The sequence below is a fragment of the Tenrec ecaudatus genome, chromosome 18 (assembly GCF_050624435.1).
Source record: "Tenrec ecaudatus isolate mTenEca1 chromosome 18, mTenEca1.hap1, whole genome shotgun sequence".
NCBI classification, from domain to species: domain Eukaryota; kingdom Metazoa; phylum Chordata; class Mammalia; order Afrosoricida; family Tenrecidae; genus Tenrec; species Tenrec ecaudatus.
The window spans coordinates 19,270,331-19,292,101 of record NC_134547.1 but is presented as its reverse complement, the minus strand read 5'-3'; the positions used below and the strand labels follow the sequence as shown (position 1 = coordinate 19,292,101).

At 59.0% G+C, this 21,771-nt stretch overlaps 1 protein-coding gene across 2 annotated transcripts; it reads left to right on the top strand.

The window, feature by feature from the left end:
* Positions 1-3,210: 3,210 nt before the first annotated feature.
* On the top strand, positions 3,211-20,363 carry SUPT5H (SPT5 homolog, DSIF elongation factor subunit). Of its 2 annotated transcripts, XM_075536209.1 has the most exons (30): positions 3,211-3,366; positions 3,526-3,658; positions 6,477-6,633; positions 7,184-7,249; positions 7,815-7,826; positions 8,283-8,352; positions 8,451-8,519; positions 8,601-8,666; positions 8,917-8,947; positions 9,263-9,331; positions 10,574-10,825; positions 11,734-11,823; positions 11,923-11,990; positions 13,805-13,910; positions 14,024-14,117; positions 14,206-14,342; positions 15,055-15,210; positions 15,302-15,448; positions 15,808-15,954; positions 16,044-16,169; positions 16,657-16,741; positions 17,033-17,143; positions 17,219-17,321; positions 17,416-17,543; positions 17,625-17,730; positions 18,012-18,170; positions 18,264-18,432; positions 18,525-18,728; positions 19,793-19,888; positions 19,960-20,363. In XM_075536209.1, exons 2-30 carry the CDS (start codon positions 3,587-3,589, stop codon positions 20,101-20,103), a joined length of 3,240 nt encoding a protein of 1,079 aa, XP_075392324.1. In that variant the 5' UTR covers positions 3,211-3,366; positions 3,526-3,586; the 3' UTR covers positions 20,104-20,363. The 2 variants fall into 2 exon arrangements, with proteins under 2 accessions (XP_075392324.1, XP_075392325.1); XM_075536210.1 differs by lacking the exon at positions 7,815-7,826.
* The last annotated feature ends 1,408 nt before the right edge of the window (positions 20,364-21,771 follow it).

The window sequence follows — 21,771 nt, the reverse complement described above, 5'->3', positions numbered from 1 at the left end:
AGGGGTCACAGGTCGATCCTGGAGATGGGTTCCCCACATTCTTCCTTTGAAGGTACCATCAGCATCCAGTGCCATGCCACGCGCCTGTCTGAAGTGTCCTTGTCAACGCATCCTGGAGAACAAGCCAGGAGCTTTCCATCACCCCCAAAGGTTTTTCTGCAAATCCCCCCTGGGCACCCAGCTCAACTGCTTTTTGTGTGTCGAGGCTGGTTTGACCTGCTCTTGCATGTCAGAGGCTTGGGGGCATATGGGACAGACACCTGTGTCGGTCCCCTTCTGTTCAGCTCAGCCTCTGTCTGAGCTCCATGCTCGCTGTTCACAGCCTCGGTCCCTTCTTGTAGCTGAGCGGTTGCAGTCGGCAGGTACCGCCCGGTCGGTTCCACCCTATGAGGTTTGAGCCCACTGTGGCAGGCAAGGCGACGGTGATCCATCTTGGTGAGGGGCTGACCTTCCCCTTTACCAAGCACGCTGTCCTTCTACAGGACCCGGGAGCTCCAAAGGACAAGAGAGATGGAGCCTTGCGCCATTCTCAGACCCAAGGGGCCAACCACGGCAGAGCTGTTCGCTTCTGGCAGGCCACGCCGTCCCACCGCCTTGGCCAAGGCTACGCTTTGTGCTGACTAGTGTTTCACTGGGGTTGGGGGAGTGCACCCCCATTTGTTGAGCTGTTCTTTGCATGAGGACTTCTGAGACTGGGTGGGGGTTTGTTTGGGGGAAGAGGAGCCTTGTATGCCCCCTTTCTCTGTGTCCTCACATGTATAGGAATGTTTTGTCAGAGTTATCAGACTCCCCCAGGGACCGAGGAAGAAGGACTGACTTGTCATGTGTGTGTGTGTGTGTGTGTGTGTGTGAAAGACTCCTCCCGTCTTTCCTGGAGTGGCTGCCGATAAACATACTCTATTCCATGGAACCCTACTGTAAAGAGCTGCTGTGGAAACTTCGGGAGACAGCTTTTCATGACGAGTGCCCAGGCTCTCTGCAATCAATTGGAGGTTCAGTTGTTGGGTTGGGGAGCCCTGGCTCCCATGGCAGGGCTGCGATCTGCAAGGTGGGCAGTTCAAATCCACCAGCTGCAAAAAAAAAAAAAAAAAAGATGTGGCAAGTCTGCCTCCACAAAGGTGATTCTGATGACAGGGTACAGAGCTTCACCTTTTCCCAACAGAGCAGCTGGCGAGCTCTAACTGAGGACCTTGGGTTAGCAACCTCTGTAAAGACTTAGACTTGGAGACCCTTTGGGGTGTTCTAGATTGTCCTAGAGCAGCGGTTCTCAACCTTCCTGATGCCACCACCCTTTCAGACAGTGCCTCATGTGGTGGTGACCCCCACTGTAAAGTTTCGTTGCTACTTCAGCACTGTGATGAATCATGTAATAACTGATAGGCAGGCTGTCTTTTCATTGTTACAAATTGAACATAACGAAAGCAGAGTGGATGAATCACAAAAGCAGTATGTCATTATATACTGTGAAATATGTATTTCTAATGACAAATCAATGAAATTTTGTCTTGAAGCATGGCATAGCATGGGTAACAGTCTTCATGCTGGGTACTCATAGGTGGGCGTATCTGCAGGTGGGCAGACCTGCCGGGAGATGGATAGAGGTGCGGTGTCTCAGAAAAACGTGTTTTCCGATGGTCTTAGGCAACCCGTGAAAGGGTCGTTCGACCCCCTCAAAGAGGTCTCAACCCACAAATTGAGAACCACTGCCGTATAGGGTCACTATGAATCAGAGTTGATTTGTGGTGGGTTTGGGTTGGGCAGTGTGTTATGAAGAAATGTACGTACTGTCTACTCACTCCGTGACGGCTGATTTGCGAGCCTGCTGCTGTCCCCAGTGGCAGGTGCATCATTTTCCCCCTTATATGATGTATATTAAATTTCTGTGTCACGAGGCCAGCTGTCTGATTGCTTAAGTGAGGTATTTTAGCACTGTCTTGCTTTAGAGAACAAAAGAGACCCCCATCTCAAATATAATTTAAGGAGAAAAAGCAACCACAAAGAGAAAAAGCAACCACAAAGAGACAAAGCAACCACAAAGACACAGACACACTGTCCAGATGAGGGAGGCCATTTGCAAGAGGTCATCGCCGTGTTCCAGGATTGAGTCAGGATGCTCGTTAGACCAGACATGGGAACAGCCACAAAGTCATGAGTGGTGGCAGATCAATACATGAAAGTTAAAGGTGGGGCTGCGGAGTGGGAACAGGGCCATGACACGTTAGAAGGGCCTTCTGACCATGACCAAGGCAGGCAGGGCATGACTGATAGGGCCTCACGCATGACTCTGGGTGCCCCAGCCCTGTCCCCAGTAAAGCCTCATCATGATTAAAGTCACCCAGCTGAGAGAGACTACCCCTCCGTGGGATGCTTGGAGAGGAATGGAAGTAATGCACTTCCCAATGCACTCTGCCTGAGAGCAAGATTGTCTACATCCTTGGTTAACCATCAGAGGCATTCTGGGGAGGCTTTCAGGAGGGACCCTGCAAATGGATTTTGTCACACGGAGCTTTCTGCAGACAGTGTTCAGAATTTAAGACCTAATACAGCCTTCAAAGCTGTTTTTTTTTTCCTCTCCCTACTTCTGTAGTTAGTCTTGGGAACCCACAGGCAGTTCCCCTCAGCTCGCGAGGGTCACTGTGAGTCAGAATTGACTAGTTCTGTCTGGTTTAACAAAGAGCTTGATAAGAAAAAGGTTTCTTGGGGGGGTCACCCGAACTTCACAGCCCGGGGACTTCCGTGGTGGCTCTAACGGAACACACGCCCTGGCTCTGCAAGAAGCAGCTTCTGCGCAAATGAGAGCCCGACAGCACCCTTATCTGTGGGCTCGCTGTGAATCGCCATCAGCTGCTGAATCAAGCCTGTAAACCTCTGACCAGGATTGTTTACATCGCTAACTTCCTGCTCCCGGTGGCTGGGCACCCACTTAATGACGTAAGGCGCTGGAAAGACGGGGGGGCGGGAGAAAGGGGAGACGCACACACTGTCCCCCACGGGACCCTCCCGATGGCGCAGCGCGTTAAGCACGGGCGGTGAGCCTCCACCCGGCCCCCCGCGGGCGGGGGGCAGACGGAAGTCGGAGAGTCTGAGACGGAAGTGTGAAAGGGCGGAGCCGGTGAGGCGGGGTTTACTCCAGCGTGGCGGGATTTTCGGTTTCGACCCTCGGCGGACGGCAGCTCCCGCGCGCCGCCCGGACAGCGCTCGGCCACGCTCAGGCCGGAGTCCCGGGACGCACGTCGCGCGCGGCGCGCGGCGCAAATCTCGCGCTGGGCGGAGCCAACGGGCACGTTCTCGCGAGAGCACGCGTGCGTCCCCGCTGGGCGTCGTGTGACCGGCAGCTGGGACCGAGGGAGAGGTGCGACCGGAGCGGTGAGTTGGGGCCCTGTCCACCGTGCAAGCCGGGAGGGCTGCTGAGGGGGGCCGTCGGCTTCGGTGGTGCGGCGGCCCCTTGCCCGGGTCACGGTCGCCCCAAGTGCGCTGAGTCTGCCGGAAGTGCGCTGAGGCAGTCTTCTCCCGGGGAACCCGTAGGGAAACTGAGGCTCGGAGTGGGCCCCGCGGAAGCCGCCGCCTTCCCGATCGGGCGCAGAAGATGTCGGACAGCGAGGACAGCAACTTCTCCGAGGAGGAGAGCGAGCGCAGCAGCGACGCCGAGGAGGCCGAGGTCCGGGGGGGCCGGGGGTGCTGGGGTGCCTGGCGGGGGAGGCGGCATCGGGCCTGGGGCCGGGGCCGGGCCGGACGCCTCCTGCGGGGAGCCCACAAGGGTTCCCCGCGGGGTCTGGGGGCGTCTGGGTTGTCGTGGTCTCAACAGGAAAGAGCCGAGTCAGCAAATGGACTGGTAATTCGGAAGAATAGCGCGCAGGAGTTGGGAGCCGTTACCCTTTCAATGGGGGGGAGGGGAGGGGCCCAGCGAGCTGGGGAGACTTGGGCGCAAAGACGGCGTGGAGTGATGGGGGTTTCGGGGAAGGAAAGGGTATTCTAGTAAATGGAAGCGTGGCTGTGGCTGCCTGGGCGAGGGAGGAGCCCAGTTTGGCAAGATGGGAGTGAACACGTAGTGACAACCCCAGAAAGCCAGGAGCCGGCGTCAGCGTGTTTGACGAGCAGACATTTCAGTGTACTCTGCCAGTGAGTTGCCAACCCTTAGAAAGGAGCGTAGGACATAGCGTCTGGGGTCTTAAAGGCTCCAAGATAACCAATCGGCCATCTAGCTCAGAAGCAACAAAGCCCACAGGGAAGAAACACACCAGCCTGGGTGATCATGAGGTGTCAGTGGCATCAGGCATCAAAGACCCAGAACAAAACATCATATCGATGTGAATGAGGGAGAGGGCAGAGTAGAGACCCAAAGCCCATCTGTAGACAGTTGGACAGCCCCTTACAGAAGGGTCACAAGGAAGAGAGGTGCCGAGCCAGTTCAGGGTGCAGTATAGCACTGATGAAACAAACAACTTTCCTCTAGTTCTTTAATGCTTCCTCCCCTCCTCCTCCCCCACTATCATGACCCCAATTCTACCTTACAAATCTGGCTAGACCAGAGCATGTACACTGGCACAGATAGGAACTGGAAACACAGGGAATCCAGGGTGGATGATCCCCTCAGGACGAACAAGAGTATCTAAACCAGTTATCAAAGGTTTGGGAGGGAGGGGAAAAAACGAGCTGATAACAAGGGCGCAAGTAGGAAGAAATGTTTTGAGAATGATGATGGCAACAAAAGTACAAATGTGCTTGAGACCATGGATAGATGGATGGATTATGATAAGAGCTGTATGAGCCCCCAGTAAAATGATTTTTTTAAAAAAGAGGGGGCTTTTCTGCTCGTTGGACACAAGGTGTATTGGCTATGGCTGCTCTTGGCTAGCACCCAGAGGTGGCTGCTCCCTTTAGGACTGGGAGCTCCCACCCCTCCCACTTCCGACACTGGCATTGAGTGTCACCTGCCCTTTACCTCCCGCTCCTGGTGGTCGGCTCCATTGATGTTGCCTGCCTGGCTCTTCCCTAGCCCTGGTGATGTAGCGGTTACGTGTTGGGCTGCCAGTTACCAGGTTGGCAGTTTAAAACCACCGGCAGCCGCTCAGGAGAAAAGACTGTCATTCTGCTGCCATCGAGAGTTACTGTCTGGGAAACCTGCAGAGGTAGTTCTTCCGTGTTCTGTAGGGTCGCTGTGCGGTGCGTCGGCATGGACTCACGGCAGTGAGGGTGTTTTTGGTGGAGCAGCTGCTGAGTCTCCGTCCCGCCAGGGTCCCTATGTGAAGAGCACTCTGGGATTTACTGGTCTCTTTGCCAGGCTGTAGGCGCAAGAGTCTGCACGAGGCAGCTTGTTGGCATTTAGCAACATTGTTTGGCTTTTATGGTGATGCTTTTTATGTGTAGCAAGGGAAAGGTACAGAGTTATCAGGAAGGATGTTCTCCACGTAGGAGAAAAGGTGCTCTTTGGTGAGTGGATTTAAAGACAACAGGTAACTGGCTTCTGTTGGCGTGGTTATGGCCAGAAGCGTGAGGCGAGGCAGGAGAAGATGGAGGATTGGGAAGCAGGGTTTGGGGCTGGTGTGGAATGAGGGATTGGAGGCTGAGAGCCCAGGAGGAGGCTGGGTATGGATCCAAGTGTTCAAGACCAGTGTCCTGACCTGAGCCTGGGCTATGGGAATGGACCAGAGATAATTGTTCTGATGTCAGAAAGGACAAAAACCTTGTGTCGCCGGGAGCTGAAGGACTGAGGCCAAGTGGGAACATGGTGGCTTTGAGGGGTTTGGGGAGCATGAACTGGGGGAGGTCTCCAAGGGGCTGTTGGCACCTGAGGTCTCTGGTTGAGGTGTGGGGGAGTGAGAACTGGAGGCAGACGGCATCAACTGAAGGCAGGGAACTGGGGCAGTGGAAGGGGAAGGGCCAGGGAGAGAGCAGCAAGTGGGCCCTGGTCCAAGCAGCGTCTGAGAGATGAGCTGAGAGACGGAGGAAAACCTGAGGCAGAAGCCAGGGGACGCCCATTTCCACGGGGAGGGAGGGCCAACAGTGTCCGATGCTCCTGTGCTGTCTTCTAGGTAAGGACAGAAGACTGCTTACAGAATTACCATGGGGGTGGCCAGTGACCTTGGCACGAGGTGGAGATGGCGGGGACGTCATAGTCACAGAGGACCACTGTAGCCATGGGAGTGGATGCGACATCCCAGGGAGGTGTAGAGTGGGAAGAAATGAGGGCCTGAGGACCCTCTCAGAGAGGCAGGGTGGAGGGTCCCCAGCAAGCTGGTTCAGTAGCAGGAGGAGTCCCGGTCACCTCCCAGGTCTTGACTGGGTAGGTGCCCGCTGTAGTCAGTGGCCAGAATGGCAGGTGTGTGCACGGACGGTGCAGAGGGGACTGGCTGGCCAGGTCGGTGAGGTCAGATTGGACGTGTGGGAACCGGTTTCCAGGTGTGGTAGTCACACACTGGGTGCCATCGAGCCATTTCCGACGACTCACAGCAACCCTGGATTTCCCACCCCTGCAGGTAGAGGAGGAGCGGCGGAGTGTAGCGGGCAGCGAGAAGGAGGAAGAGCCTGAAGAGGAGGAGGAAGAGGAGGAGTACGATGAGGAAGAGGAGGAGGAAGACGATGACCGGCCCCCCAAGAAGCCCCGTCACGGAGGCTTCATTCTGGATGAAGCTGGTATGCTTGTCTCTGCACTTTGGGTTTTGACTGCGGTTTCTTTGAGTTTTGTTACTGAAAATCCCTCCAAATGTACAGCAGCTCAGCGGGTTCTCCACGGACAGGGAGCGGCCTTGGCGGCATCCCCGAGTTGTGCGGTTATTCCCGCCTTCCTTTGCCGAGTCGCTCCTCCCCCATGACCAAGCCCAGGGGTCCTCTCTGTTCTTGGCAGACTCAGCACCGTGCCCGAGGCAGGTGCTCTCTGTTGGTTAAAGGATGGTTTGGGCATTAGAGGACTTGGGCTGTTTGGGGGTGAAGCTCTCCAGGTTGTCCCTGGACAGTCATTGCAGAGATTCCTGGAGCCGCCAACGCTGTAGGAATTCTGGTTTCTCTGAGAAGCTGAAAACCTTTCCTACAGTTACCCACTTTGGATCAGGATTTTGCGATCGAATCTTTGATCAAAATGCTTGTAAGAGGGTAAGGAGAGATTTGTAGACTCTCCTCCTCTGGGAGCAGCTGTCACGAGGCCCCGTGCTCCAGCACCCCCACCCCCTGCCTCTGTCTCTTGAAGATGTGGACGATGAGTATGAGGACGAGGACCAGTGGGAAGACGGCGCAGAAGACATTCTAGAGAAAGGTGCGTGGGGCCCCCCTTTCCACAAGGCCAGACGTGGACCGAAGAGTCTGGCTGAGAGGGTCTTCTCCAAACCCACCGTTCCCTGCACCACTCACTCACTGGCCTCTCCTGGCTTGTTTTTGTTGTTGCTGGAGAGATCAGCCCCCATCCTTTGCCTGTGGGCCCATGAGTTTCCAGGGTGGGGGAGGATGGGTTCTGAGGGTGGTGGGTGCTCTGGGGAGGGGGAGGTGTCTCCAGACTCCTGTGAATCCCTTCTGATGACTCTGGAGTGGGTGGGCTCTGTCCCAAGATCCCCCCCACTTCCTGGGCCAGTGCCCCCTTCCTTGTAATTTCCGTCCTGTGCACCTCATACATTTCGGCTTCTCCAACCACCCGGTGCCTGGCCTTTAATTTTGCTTTCAACCTTCCTGTGTCCTACCCTACCCCATACCCCCTTTCCCCTTGCCCACACCTTCCCCCTCCCCTCCCCATGGTTGATTTTGCTGCTATAATTTGGCTCATACTTTGTCTGCCCTCGCCCACCACCACCACCACCACCTCCACCACCTCCTCTTCCTCCAAGTAGAAGAGATTGAAGGTAAGACTGAGATTCCTTCACCCCCTGCCCTCCTCCCATAACTCCACATTGCCTCTGTCCTCTGGCACCCTGCCCTCACCCCCTGGCCCTTGGCTCCTCCTGGCCAGTCCTGGGGCTCTGATTCACAAAGGGGCCAGAGTCTGCAGTCCTTCTGGGATCAGGGAAAGGGCGGGCGCATCCATGTGCCTGGGAATGAGGGTTGGGATGGGGGTGTCAAGGTGGGGAGGAGATGGACCTGAGGTTGTGTCTATGTGAGATGGGGAGCAGCTGGATTCTCCCTTTCCCCCAACTATTCGACTCCTTTGTCTGTGGAGCAGAGCGGGAGAGGGTCGGGACAGGATGGGGCCTTCCTCAGGGAGGTGGTTTCGTGCCCCAGGGCCAAACTCCAACCCGCTTAGGGCCCCCGCCCCACTCCTCCAGGTCCCTTACCCCTCCACCGGCCCACTTCTTTTCCAGCCTCCAATATCGACAATGTGGTCCTGGACGAAGACCGCTCCGGGGCTCGCCGCCTGCAGAACCTCTGGAGGTGAGCACGGAGAGCAGGCTCCCGGGAGCTGACTCCCCTGGGCCCCCCTGCCTGTCCTCAGCCTCCCACCCACAGCTGCTCTCATCCCTGCGCCCTAGGGACCAGCGGGAAGAAGAGCTGGGCGAGTACTACATGAAGAAATACGCCAAGTCCTCTGTGGGAGAGACGTAAGGGCCCAAGGGCAGGGCTGGGGGGATTGGGGGTGGGGGCCGTGCTGGCAGCCCCCCCACAACCAACGCTCTCCCCAGTGTCTACGGCGGGTCTGACGAGCTCTCTGATGACATCACTCAGCAGCAGCTGCTCCCAGGAGTCAAGTGCGTGGGGGCAGGAGGGTCTGGGGTGGGACTTTGGTGTTGGGGGTGCTAATGCCCCCAGGGCTGATACTCAGAAATCAGTCGGGTACAGGCCCCTGGAGGCAGTGGTGGGTGGGAGGGGGCAGGCTGGTGTTTCCTGCCCCTTTGTGGGGAGACGGGGGTGAGTAGGGGGTCCTTGGGGCATGGGGAGGGTGTGCCTCCTTCAGAGGGAACAGCTGCCCTAAACAGCTGCTTTGCCCCTCCTCTCCAGGGACCCCAACCTCTGGACCGTCAAGTGTAAGGTGTGTGCTAGTGCCTGGAAGGAGGGGTGCGGGGGTCGGGGAAGCACTGTCTGGCTGCCTGTCCTGGGTCTTCGCGGCCAGTCAGCTTTCTAGCTATCTTCCCTCATGCTCCTCCCCTCCTCCCCCTCACCCCCCTCCCTGCTCCCTGTCTCCACTCCTGTCGTTCCGATTGTCCCCCAGCTCACTCCATCTCTCTCTTGCCTTGTTGTACTTGCTCGTTAACTTTCTCTCCCAGCTGTCTCTTGGCCTCCTCTGTGACCTGCTCACCATCCAATCATTTCTCTCAAGTCTCCTTCCTTCTCTCCCTCTCTCTAGATCGGGGAGGAACGGGCCACGGCCATTTCCTTGATGCGCAAGTTCATTGCCTACCAGTTCACAGACACGGTAAGCGCTGGGGAGACAGTGCTCTGCAGTGTTCACGGTGGACCTGTCCTGTTGAACGTCCTGGCACCGGGGGAGTCCCCCTATAGGCCTTCTCTGTGTGTATCCTCCTGTGGTGGGCGGCTGCCCCAGGATGGGGGCCGTGGCCTTTCGTTTGGTGCTGCCCTCCCCTGTCCTGATATTTCTTTTTCCTGCCCCCAGGTAGTCGTGTGTCTGCTCTTAAGGCACTAACTGGTGCTTCTCTGCACCCCACTCCCGCCTAGACAACTAGCAGACTCCTGCCAACGAGTTGCTGGGACTGCCCTGTGGGCTTCTCTCCGAGACCCCGCCTATTTCTGGGGAAGACAGTCCCCTCTTTCTCCCGAGGAGCAGTCTAGCGTGTAACCCTCTACGCCACCAAGCCTCCCCCTCTCGCCCCCCGCTAACAGTCCAGGAATGTTTCCCTGTCTGGGACTCTCTCCGTGGACCTGGTCCTTCCTATTGGTCTCACACCATACTGTGCTTTTCGGGTGGGCTCGTTTTCTCCTGAGGAGACCTTGTGGCGCTTTGGACAGTTCTCTTCAGGAGAGAGAGGAGGCTCTCGGTGCCCGTCAAGTTGGGGCTGTGGTGAGCCAGATTGCCTCGGTGGCAGTGGGAGAGTCACTCAGCACAGTGTGCCGGTTCGTCCCCCTCTCGGAGGGGCTTCGCAGAACCCCGCTGGCTCTTTTAACCTTGCGTAGAGGTCATTCTCAGTCCGGGCATCATGCAGTAGGGCTTCTATCAGGAACATGGGACGGTTGATCATTTGTGTGCTTCTTCCTGGATTGACCGTCTCTGGCCATCTCAGGTGCCTCCTCGGTCTCAGCAGAGAAAGCGGCCCTTCTCCCATCTTCGTGTAGTCGCTCCGCTCCGGCTCTCTTTGGTTCTAGTTGCTCCACCCCCATGATGTAACATGTGGAGGGGCCTCAATAAGCTTGTGGGACAATCCTGCTCCCTTGGAGTTCTGTATTTCCACGGGCCTTTTGCCCTCCCTCCCCCCCAGTGCCTTGGGTGTCCTCCAGGACCACGATCTGGTTTGGTTATTGGACCCTGCCGTGTGGCGTTTCATGATGGCGTGGCAGCTGTCGTTGCTCTGACGGTTTTGCTGGGCAGTTTTATCTCCGGGTTGTTTCCTGTAGGGCCAACTCTTCGGGGGTCGCCCTGGTACCCGGGTGGGGGACTGGGCCTGGCGCTGCTGTGGTAGTTCACCGCCCTCCTGCTCCCCAGCCCCTGCAGATCAAGTCGGTGGTGGCCCCGGAGCATGTGAAGGGCTACCTGTACGTGGAGGCCTATAAGCAGACGCACGTGAAGCAGGCCATCGAGGGTGTGGGCAACCTGCGGCTTGGCTACTGGAACCAGCAAATGGTGCCCATCAAGGAGATGACCGATGTCCTCAAGGTGGTCAAGGAGGTGGCCAACCTGAAGCCGAAGTCCTGGGTCCGCCTCAAGCGGGGCATCTACAAGGATGATATCGCTCAGGTGCCTGGGGGCGGAGGGTGGGTGGGCTCCCATCTGTGTCGTTCCCCCCCCCCCTTTGTCCGTGTGCAAGGAGCTGTTTTGAGAGAGGCTCGGGAGTAGAATGGGGACTAAACCTGGGAGGTGAGAGGAATCATGGCAGACCCGGACTCTCTGGCTTGGAAGGATTGGGGGTGGGGGGTTCGGGTCTAGAGAGGTGCCAGTTGGGGGGCTGTTGGCACATTGAGTAAAATCTAAAGAAGCTGCAGGCGTGAGCTGCGTGGTGCCCCAGGGACGTGGGTGCCGGGCAGAAGGGCCAGCGCCTGAAGTGGGGCCGCCCGAGTGGCAGGAGTGAGGCAAGGGGCTGCCCCACCCGACTGGCTTTGGGACTAGAGCAAGGGTGATCCTGCCCCCGAGGGGATGCTGACAGTCTTGGGAGACATTTTTCAGTTGTGGCAGCTGGGGAGGGGGTGGTACTGACATCTAGTTAGTAGAAGCCAGGGGGGGCTGTTCATAAACAACCAGGTAGTCCCCATCCCCACTGCTTATGCAACAAAGAGCTACCTGCCCGGGAGGCCATGTTGAGGCTGGGGTCCCCTGGAGGAGGGGGAGCTGTTGGATTCTGGCTGGGCTTTGAACTGCTCAGAGATGCGAGCAGGTGTGAGAAAGGCTGGAGTCAGAGACGTCCTGGTGGCGTGGCTGAGCACAGCACGGGCAGAGTGGGGCACCAGGAGGTCAACTGCAGACGAGGCATCTTTGAAGCGCCCTTGCCAGCGTGGTCATGCAGCCATGGGCATTCCATGCAGAGTTGGGGGGTGCTCAGGCCCAGAGGAGAATTTGGGGTGCTGTCAGGTCTGCTGCTCCCTTCCCCCATTCTTCCTTCCCTGTCCCCTCTCTAACACCCCGTCCCCTGCCCCCATCCGTCCGTCCAGGTGGATTACGTGGAGCCCAGCCAGAACACCATCTCCCTGAAGATGATCCCCAGGCTCGACTATGACCGCATCAAGGCCCACATGAGCGTGGTACCGTGGCTGGCAAGGGGCAGGGGGCGGGCCGCGTGGGCGCCCCTGGCGGCTGGGCCTCCCCTCACCGCTGCCCGACCCTGTCCCTTTCTCCCACAGAAAGACTGGCTAGCCAAAAGGAAGTTTAAGCGACCACCGCAGAGGCTGTTTGATGCCGAGAAGATCAGGTGAGAGGCCCCGAGCTGTCAGGGGAAGACACAGCATCACGGGTCTGGCAGGCGCAATTGCACAGCGATGATAAGTAAAGACCATAGTAACGTTATAGTGATCAGGAGAGATAGAAGTGAAGTATTGAAAAAAATGGAGTCAGACACAATTCATGGTAGCATGCTCACCTCTGCCCCGCTCAATGGTCCACGTGGAGGGAGAGAGAGAGAGAGCTATTTAATGCTAGCCCAGGCTTTTATCTTCTCTGGGGATATGCAAGCCCCCTCATTACCTGAGGGGTAATTAGTGAGGACCTAGTCACTGGAAGGGGCTGTGCTATAGGTAATACAGTAATGAGAGGGGGTGGTCTAGGGACATACACACAATAGGAAGAGGAGGGATTGGGGTACACATGTGACAAGATGGGCAGATCCTAGATGTAGAATGGCAGCCTAACTTTGGATGTCACAGAGCTGGTTTGGCCTGGTCCTTGATTCAACCGATAGAGACCATTAATCCATTGTCTCTAGCCGCAGGGAGCAGGCCCACCCCTGTGGTGTGGGGAGACAGCAGTCTGGCAGGGACTGCTTCCAGGGAAGGTGCCTGTGAGCATCTGACCTCCCCTCACATTGGGCCAGAGCCGGGGGGTGTGCCTTTACCAGGGCGCTTGGAATAGGGCAGGAGGAACATCCTTTCTTTTCAGCCCCATTGCTGCCCTGGTGTTCCCCCCCCCCCCCCCCCCCAGGTGTAGGCTGTGTATGTGGTTGGTTTAGCTGGGTCACCTCCGGCAAGATGGGAAATCCCTGGCTCTCAGTTTCCTGCAGTCTGAAGGCAGCTCCCGAGCCCCAGGTTACAGGGCAAGGTTGGGGGTTAGCGTGGTCCGTGGCCCTTGTGTCCACACAGTACCGTGCTGGTAAGCTCTCTGACAGCCACCATTGACCAAGTGGGATTCTCCCACCAGACCAGGCTGTAGAGCCTACTTCGACCTGGTCTCCTTTCTGGAGTGGATGGGGCTTAGATGCTTCCTCCCACTGCTCCCAGCTGGGGGCAGGGGGATAATAGGAGTTTGGGGCTCCTTTAAGCTTCCAGCATGTCAGTGCAAGCAGGCATTATGGAGTGGAGGGGAGTCTGCAGGGTTGGTAAGAGACTTGGGAGCTAGTGTGGTGGCAGGAGGGACCAGGGCAGGGCCTGGAGCCATCAGCAGCCCTCTTCCCTCCAGAACCAGTTGTAAGGCTGCCAGTCAGAGGCCTAAGTACCAACATGAGATAGATTGTAGAATTTCCCTTTCTTGGGCACCCTGGGGCCCTGTCTGAGTGGGCCCATTGATACCACCGGTCCCTGTCTTTGCCGGACCTCGAGTTACTGTGTAGCAGAGAGCACATGTGGGGGATCCTGAGTGCCTAAGGCAGGCTCACCCCCCACCCCCCGATTTAACGTGAGGAGATGGTGGAGGGAGCACAGTGGGGCAGGAGGGGCTGGCCCAGGTTCTGGCCCCAAACTCGCTGGCTCAGCCCCTGGGCATGTGGTGTGACTCCCTGAGTGGGTCCTTGCCTGGCAAACAAGGCCGTGGCATCCCTGCCCTCACAGGGTGTCGTCAGTCAGTGAGCCCAGCCCACCCGGGGCCTCCCAAGCACCAGCACCTCTGCTGGCAACGTTGGGGAAACGGCAGCTCCCTCTGGGAGCAGATACTGCAGTGGGGCGACAGCCCCTGGCGAGACAGGCAGACTGCGGCTGCCGAGGGCAGAGGTGGTGCTGCGGGCCCCTCATTGAGACAGGCGCATTGGGCCCGCTGGGGAAATGCAGCTACAGTGATTGTCCTCCCGACTCTTCTCAGGTCCCTGGGGGGTGATGTCGCCTCTGATGGCGACTTCCTCATCTTCGAGGGGAACCGCTACAGCCGGAAGGGCTTTCTGTTCAAGAGCTTTGCCATCTCTGCTGTGGTGAGGGTCCCCCCAGAGATGGCTGGATGGGTCTGGGTCTCCGAGGTAACCCCAGGGCTGGCCTCCCTCCGTCCCTCCCCTCACCCCGCCCCCCATGCCCCTCACATCCTCAGATCACGGAGGGTGTGAAGCCCACGCTCTCGGAGCTGGAGAAGTTTGAGGACCAGCCGGAGGGCATCGACCTGGAGGTGGTGACCGAGAGCACAGGTATTTGGCCCCTAGCCCTAGCCCCAGCTCTCCAGGAGGGAGTGGCCCCCGGGGCAGCCCCCACCTCAGTCCCCCGTCTGCCCCGCAGGGAAGGAACGAGAGCACAACTTCCAGCCGGGCGACAACGTGGAAGTGTGTGAGGGCGAGCTCATCAACCTGCAGGGCAGGATCCTCAGCGTGGATGGCAACAAGATCACCATCATGCCCAAGCACGAGGACCTCAAGGTGCGCCCGGGCCTGGCGAGCAGGGCTCACGGCTCGGGGCTCAGCTAGGCTTGGCTGACTGGGCTTCCCAGGTCCGAGGGGACATCTCTTTACTGGGTGATCACAGGGAGGGGTGAGACTGATGGGGACCTTTGGGGGAGGTTACATTTTGGGGGGACACCCAGGGGTCAGTTTTGATTGATGGGGTTCAGTGGGGTGTGCGTTCACCTTCATCTGGGGTGTCGTGCTGTGCCCGGGGCTGGGCTGAGGTTCAGGAGGGGAGGAGATGTGGGTCTTGCTCAGGGGGGGGGGTCTTGGTGGCTGGCTGTGTGGGTGACGGAGTTCCTGGCGTTCGGTGGAGCCGGTGAATGGCGTGGCCTATTTTGTTTCTGAGAAGTGGTGGTTCGGAGGCCCTGCGGACACTTGGGTGGCGGATCCGTGGTGTAATTGAAGGGGGCTGGGCTTGTGAGTCTCTGAGGTGCTCCCAGCTTCTAGGTGCTAGGCTGTCACCACGTGGTCTGTGGGGTTGTCTGGGCTGGGCCAGGTGTCTCGGGAAGGCTGTCTGGGGGCCTGAAGGGCTGTCCAGGCCCAGGTCCCCTGCGGGGTGCAGGCTGTCTGCCGGACATGGGCGGGCTTGGCCCGTTCACTGGACGCTCTGTGGACTAAAACCATGAGGAGCCGGGTGGTGGAGGCACCCCCTTACCTGCGTGTCCCCACCACCCCAACCCCGCAGGATATGCTTGAGTTCCCCGCCCAGGAGCTCCGGAAGTACTTCAAGATGGGGGACCACGTGAAGGTGATTGCCGGCCGCTTCGAGGGCGACACGGGCCTCATCGTGCGGGTGGAGGAGAACTTCGTCATCCTCTTCTCAGACCTCACTATGCACGAGGTAGGGTCAGGGGCAAGGGCGCACCCCCCTGACCAGTCATCCCAGGCAGGGGCCACGGGACCCACCTCCTCCCTTTGCTCCTCCCGGGCAGCTGAAGGTGCTCCCAAGGGACCTGCAGCTCTGCTCGGAGACGGCCTCGGGCGTGGACGTGGGCGGGCAGCACGAGTGGGGCGAGCTGGTGCAGCTGGAGCCCCAGACGGTGGGCGTCATCGTGCGGCTGGAGCGTGAGACCTTCCAGGTAGCTGTGTGTCCTCCAGCGCCACGGGCCCTTTCCTCCCATGACAGGAGTATCAGGACACCACTGTTGGCGGGGGAGTGGCTGAGACTTGACAGAAATCAGCTGCCCAGGCTTGACCAGAAGGGGAGGGTAAAGACCCTGTAGTGTTGCTGTCACCCCCGCCCCTCTCACAGGGCCCCGAGTCCCCCCAGAGAGGACAGCATGCATGGCCAACAGTTTGGGTGCCTAGGTGCCCCACTGCCGAGGTCGCCCTTGTTGGACCAGGATTCGTGACAGGCTCCAGAGCCACGACAGTCTGCCCCCAGGGGCGTTAGCCCACTAGGAAGCCCTGCTCTGCCCCACCCCCCCCACTCCCATAGGTGCTGAACATGCACGGAAAGGTGGTGACCGTCAGGCACCAGTCTGTGACCCGGAAGAAGGACAACCGCTTTGCAGCAGCGCTGGACTCGGAACAGAACAACATCCACGTGAAAGACATTGTCAAGGTCATCGACGGCCCCCACTCGGTGAGCACCCCAGGCTGCTGCTCAGTGGCCGTGATGGGGTGGGGCTGGGGCGCGGCTTGGCCGTGAGCCACCCTCCCCTCCCGTTCCAGGGCCGGGAGGGCGAGATTCGCATTCTCTTCCGGAGCTTCGCCTTCCTGCACTGCAAGAAGCTCGTGGAGAACGGGGGCATGTTCGTCTGCAAGACCCGCCACCTGGTGCTGGCAGGGGGCTCGAAGGTGAGGTGGGTGGGGGACCGGGAGGAGCCACTGGAGTGGACTTGTGGTCCAGAGGGCAGGTGCTTGTAGCAAAGTTACCCAGACATAAGTCTTTGGGGCTCCTCCATTCATTTACGGGAAGCAGCTCAGTCCCTGCGGGCAGTGACTTGTGCTGTCAGGAGACAGGGCTGGGCTTGGGTAGGAGAGGTTCACAGAGGCGCAGGTGTGAGAGCCATGCAGCAAGTGCAAAGGCCCTGAGGCAGTCACAGAGTGGGGGACTGGGCAGCTGGAGTGAGGAGGTGGGCTCCCCTGGGGCCCAGCAGGGCCCAGGACTCGTGGGTGACAGGCCCACAGTGGCCCAGGTGGCAGTTCCTCCAAAGAAAGGGAGACCTTGTCGCAAGAGAGAGAGGGAGAGGTGGCCCCTGGGCAGCTTGGAGCAGGAAGGCAGCAGTTGGGCAGCCCAGGGTGGGTGTGTCCTCCCTGACATTTGTCTCTGCTTGTCCTCTAGCCCCGTGACATGCACAACTTCACCATGGGTGGCTTCACCCCGATGAGCCCCCGGATCAGTAGTCCCATGCACCCCAGCGTTGGAGGTGAGGAGCGGGGAGGGGGTGCTTTGTTCAGCTGCACTCATGGGCCGAGCCTGAGCACCCCTGGCTCGCCTTAGTGGCTTAGAGCTGCTGGGGTGGGGTACGGGGCCTATCCCATCGTGACAGCCCAGAGCAGTTAGGGCTTGGATCAGGGAGCCCAGAGAAGGCACCTTGGCCTTCTGGGGGAGGGGAGACGGGCAGGTACAGAGGGGTTTGGGGTTCTCTGGCTGTGGCCATGGCGTGGGAGGGGTGCACCACCCTGGGCGGCTCGTGATATCCCCATCCCCCTCTCAGGTCTGAGTGGCGGCTTTGGTGCCCCGGGCGGTGGCATGGGCTTTGGCCGTGGCCGAAGAGAAAACGACCTCATTGGCCAGACTGTGCGCATCTCCCAAGGGCCCTACAAAGGTGAGCTGGGTGGCCAGGAAAGGGGGTGGTGGTGGGGCGGGGAGGGGCCTGCCTGACCCTGCCACTCCCCACCAGGCTACATTGGCATGGTCAAGGACGCCACCGAGTCCACGGCCCGAGTGGAGCTGCACTCTACCTGCCAGACCATTTCTGTGGACCGCCAGCGGCTCACCACCGTGTACGCCGCACTGCGGGGCCTGGCCTGAGGATGGGTGGCTGGGTGGGCTTTGCTGGGAGAGGCCCTGCTCAGCCCCCTCATTCTCGGCCCACAGGGACTCGCAGCGCTCTGGCAGCATGACCTCCGACAGTGGACGGACCCCCATGTACGGCTCCCAGACACCCATGTATGGCCCTGGCTCCCGGACGCCTATGTACGGCTCCCAGACGCCTCTCCAGGACGGTGAGTGCTCTGGGGGGGCAGTGCCGGGGAGAGGGAGGGGCAGGACAGAATAGACGGTCTCTTTCACCTCCCTCGTTCCAGGAAGCCGCACCCCGCATTACGGCTCGCAGACGCCCCTGCATGACGGCAGTCGCACGCCAGCCCAGAGTGGTGCCTGGGACCCCAACAATCCTAACACGCCGTCCCGGTAAGGGCCAGGAGCCGGGGCCTGGGGGGCACTGAGGCCCGCTCCATCTACTCCAAACCTGGCCACAGAAGCCAGGATGTGCGGTTGAAACTTGGGGACGGGTCGTCTGGTGAGGTGACCTGGGGCAGGCCAGCCCCAGCTGGCTGTGTTGCCATCTCCTCAGCTGGCCTCGGGGCGGGCTGAGGGGACCCTGGAGCGGCCTGTGGTCAGGGCCTGTGGGTAGCCGTTCTGCACACCCCTGGCACCTTGTTGGCACCATTCTCAAGGGAGCTCTCCTACAGGGCTGAGGAGGAGTACGAGTACGTCTTCGACGAGGAGCCCACTCCATCACCCCAAGCTTACGGGGGAACCCCTAACCCCCAAACGCCTGGCTATCCCGACCCCTCATCCCCACAGGTCAACCCACAGTACAACCCGCAGACGCCAGGAACGCCAGCCATGTGAGTCGCCTCTGGCCAGTCCCTGCCCAGCCCCGGTCCTGCGCCCCTCCGTCCCCACCCTTACCACTGCCCCTCCTCTCCTTGTCCCTGCAGGTACAACACAGACCAGTTCTCCCCCTACGCTGCCCCCTCCCCACAAGGCTCCTACCAGCCCAGCCCCAGTCCCCAGAGCTACCACCAGGTGGCACCAAGCCCAGCCGGCTACCAGAACACACACTCGCCGGCCAGTTACCACCCCACGCCTTCACCCATGGCCTATCAGGTACCGGTCACCGTGCATGGCCTCAGCCGATGACGACCCCCAGGTCAGGTGACCTGATCCAGGTGACCAACCCTGTCCCCTCTGCCCCACAGGCCAGTCCCAGCCCCAGCCCTGTTGGTTACAGTCCAATGACCCCCGGAGCTCCCTCCCCGGGTGGCTACAACCCACACACGCCTGGGTCCGGCATTGAGCAGAACTCCAGCGACTGGGTGACCATTGACATCCAGGTGAAGGTGCGGGACACTTACCTGGACACGCAGGTGGTGGGGCAGACAGGCGTCATCCGCAGCGTCACGGTAAGTGGGGCCCAGATAGCCGCCTCCCCAGGTGCCTTCCCTGGGCACCACTCACTTCTGGGCCAGGCTGCTCGCTCAGCCTAGAGCCCTCTCCTTTCCCTGCTTTGCCGCCGCCTTAACTGCTAGTCACCCTTCAGCTCCCAGCTTACAGCCGACCCTGGGGGGCTTCCCGGGTTACTCAGCTGGGGGTTGAGTCCTAAGTAGATAGTCCTTCCACCTAGGGGGCCCTTCAGTAATGTGAACTGAACTCAGAAGCATCAGAGACCCAAGGTGGTCCACCTGCACTTCACATTCCAGAGTCGAGACAGGCATGGCACGGGGGGCGGGGGGTGGGGGGAGAGACTCCTGAGCCCTGTGACTCAGACCCAACCTGGGGGGTTGGGGGCAGATCTGGGAGGACTTTCTGGAGGAGCTGTCTGAACTGAGATCCAACAAATAGGAAAAACAGCAAGGAAAGGCCTTAAGTGTGCCCCAGGCAGAGTGAGCTTCAGGTACACAGGCCTATGGCGAGAGAGGGCTGGTGAGCCTGGTCCCCTGGGGAGGGCGGTGCTGTGCTCCCCGTGACCGCAACAGGCACAGCCCAGAGGAAGGGAGAGCACTGACTAGGCCAGGTCATGGGCAGCTGGGGCTGCGTCTCGAGGAGCTGGAGGGAGAGTGGGTCGGGGTGGTGTGGGGAGGGGATGGAACTCATCCTCTGTGTTGCTGCTTGTCTGGAGTGGGGAGGGGAGCCCAGAGAGAGGACAGTGGACAGGTGTGCACTGGAGGATTGTCTGAGAGGAGGTGACTTGAAATGAAGGCTGTCCTTGAGATGGGAGCCCTGGAGGAGGAAGACATAGGGGGGAACATGAGGGGTCAAGGGTCCAAAAAGTAGTGCTTTCTTTACTGGCCTTGGCCTCCCTTCCCTAAAGCCCCCCCTACACTGCTACATCAGCCCCAGCCTAGCCATGGTTGTCCCCTGTCACCTTGGGAAGTGACTTCTCAGAATGAGGGCCCGAGTGTATGTCGTGGGGTGTGTGGTTGGCCCTGTGGGGAGCAGGACATGCTGACCGCTGTCCCCACTCCAGGGTGGCATGTGCTCTGTGTACCTGAAGGACAGTGAGAAGGTCGTCAGCATCTCTAGCGAACACCTGGAGCCCATCACCCCGACCAAGAACAACAAGGTAAGGGGGCGGGCCAGCTGAGGGCCCTGGCGGGTAGACACAGGCCTCTGACCCCATGCCCCATCCCCCAGGTGAAGGTCATCCTGGGTGAGGACCGGGAAGCCACCGGGGTCCTGCTGAGCATCGATGGCGAGGACGGCATTGTCCGGATGGATCTGGATGATCAGCTCAAGATCCTCAACCTCCGCTTCCTGGGGAAGCTCCTGGAAGCCTGAGGGCGGCGGCGGGCCTCTAGGATTGCTGGTGGGAGTTTGTGTCCCTCCCGCCTTCCCTGGGCTGGAGATCTGGGCCAGGAGCCAGGCAAGAAGGGTGTCAGAATGCCCTTTGTTTTCCTCTCTGGGCTCTGTCTCCTCCCTTCCTGATGTTGAAAGGCTCAGGGTAGCCTCTGGGGCCGGTTTTCAACTTTCTGCACCACCCTCCCGAGCTCCTCTGCTCTGTTACGATCTTTCAATAAAAAGAATCTGTTTGGTCAGAAGTCTGGTGTGTGTCCATGGGATCAGAGGGAGGCGATGTCCAGCCCTCTCTGCTGTCGTGCAGCCCTCTGCTTTGTGACCTTGAGCAGAAAACAGTGGCACATAGCACCCCAACCCCCAGACTGGACGCCACAGGTGAGGTGACCCTGGAAGGATGGCTGGTGAGCTAACATGCTTCGCAGGAAGTTACGGTGCTACCCATGGGGCGCAGTGCTCACTGGCCGAGCCGAGCCATCTGGTCCATCCCCACTCCGCATCCCTCCAGGACACAGGAGCACCCTCCTATAGGGTGCACTGCTGGCCTTGGGCTGGGGCTGCTGCCGAGCGTGGCCACCACGCTCCCCCCACCTCCAGGTCATCACAGGACTGAAGACTGCGCATTGTGCCCACGTGTGTCCATTAGCATGTTCCCTTAGCTGAGGATTGTGTTCACTTGGCATGTTTTCAAAAGCGATGTTTGGTAACTTAATTTTTCTGCTCACATAACTTTCTGGAGATTCATTTGTGACTACTGCTCTAATTCATAAGATTGCCCACCCTCTGCGTCAGCCCTGGCCAGCGTAACCATGAAGCCCAGTGCCTTAATGGTTACACATTGGGTTGCTGACCCCTAACTGCAAGGTCAGCAATTGTGGACAAAACCAGCCCCTCTGCTGGAGAGACAGGGCTTCCCACTCAGTTGCAGTCCTGGGGGTGTCGTGGCGACAGGTTGGGTTGCAACCTGGCAGTCAAAACCACCAGCAGCTCCTCGGGAGAAAGCCGGTTTTCTACTCCCGCAGTCTCAAACACAGGGTCACCATGAATCAGCAGTGACTGAATGGCAGTGAGTATTTTTCTCTACAGTGTAGAATAATGGTCTCTGCAAAACGGGTGCATAAGCAAACGTGAAGAAAGCTGATGGTGCCCGGGTATCAAAAGAGGTCTGAGGTCTTAAAGGATCAAAGATAAGGAAGCGGCCATCAAGCTGAGAAGCAACACAGCCCACGTGGAAGAAGCACACCAGCCTGGGTGATCATGAGGTGTTGATGGGATCAGGCATCCGGCATCAAAGACCCAGAGCAAAATATCCTATCAATGTTGACTGAAAGGGAGTGTGGAGTGGAGACCTAAAGCCCATCTGTAGACACTGGACATCTCCTTACAGAAGGGTCACAAGGAAGCGACGAACCGGGGCGCAGTATAGCACCCACAGAACATACAATTTTCCTCTAGTTCTTTAGTGCTTCCCCCACTATCATGCCCCAGTTCTACCTTACAAACCTGGCTAGATGGGAGATAAGAGCTCTCTGCACAGAATCCAGGACACATAAACCCCTCAGGACCAATAATGAGAGTGGCAGTACCAGGATGGGAAAGGGAAAGTGGGGGAGAAAGGGGAAATTGATCACAATGATCTATAGGTGACCCCTT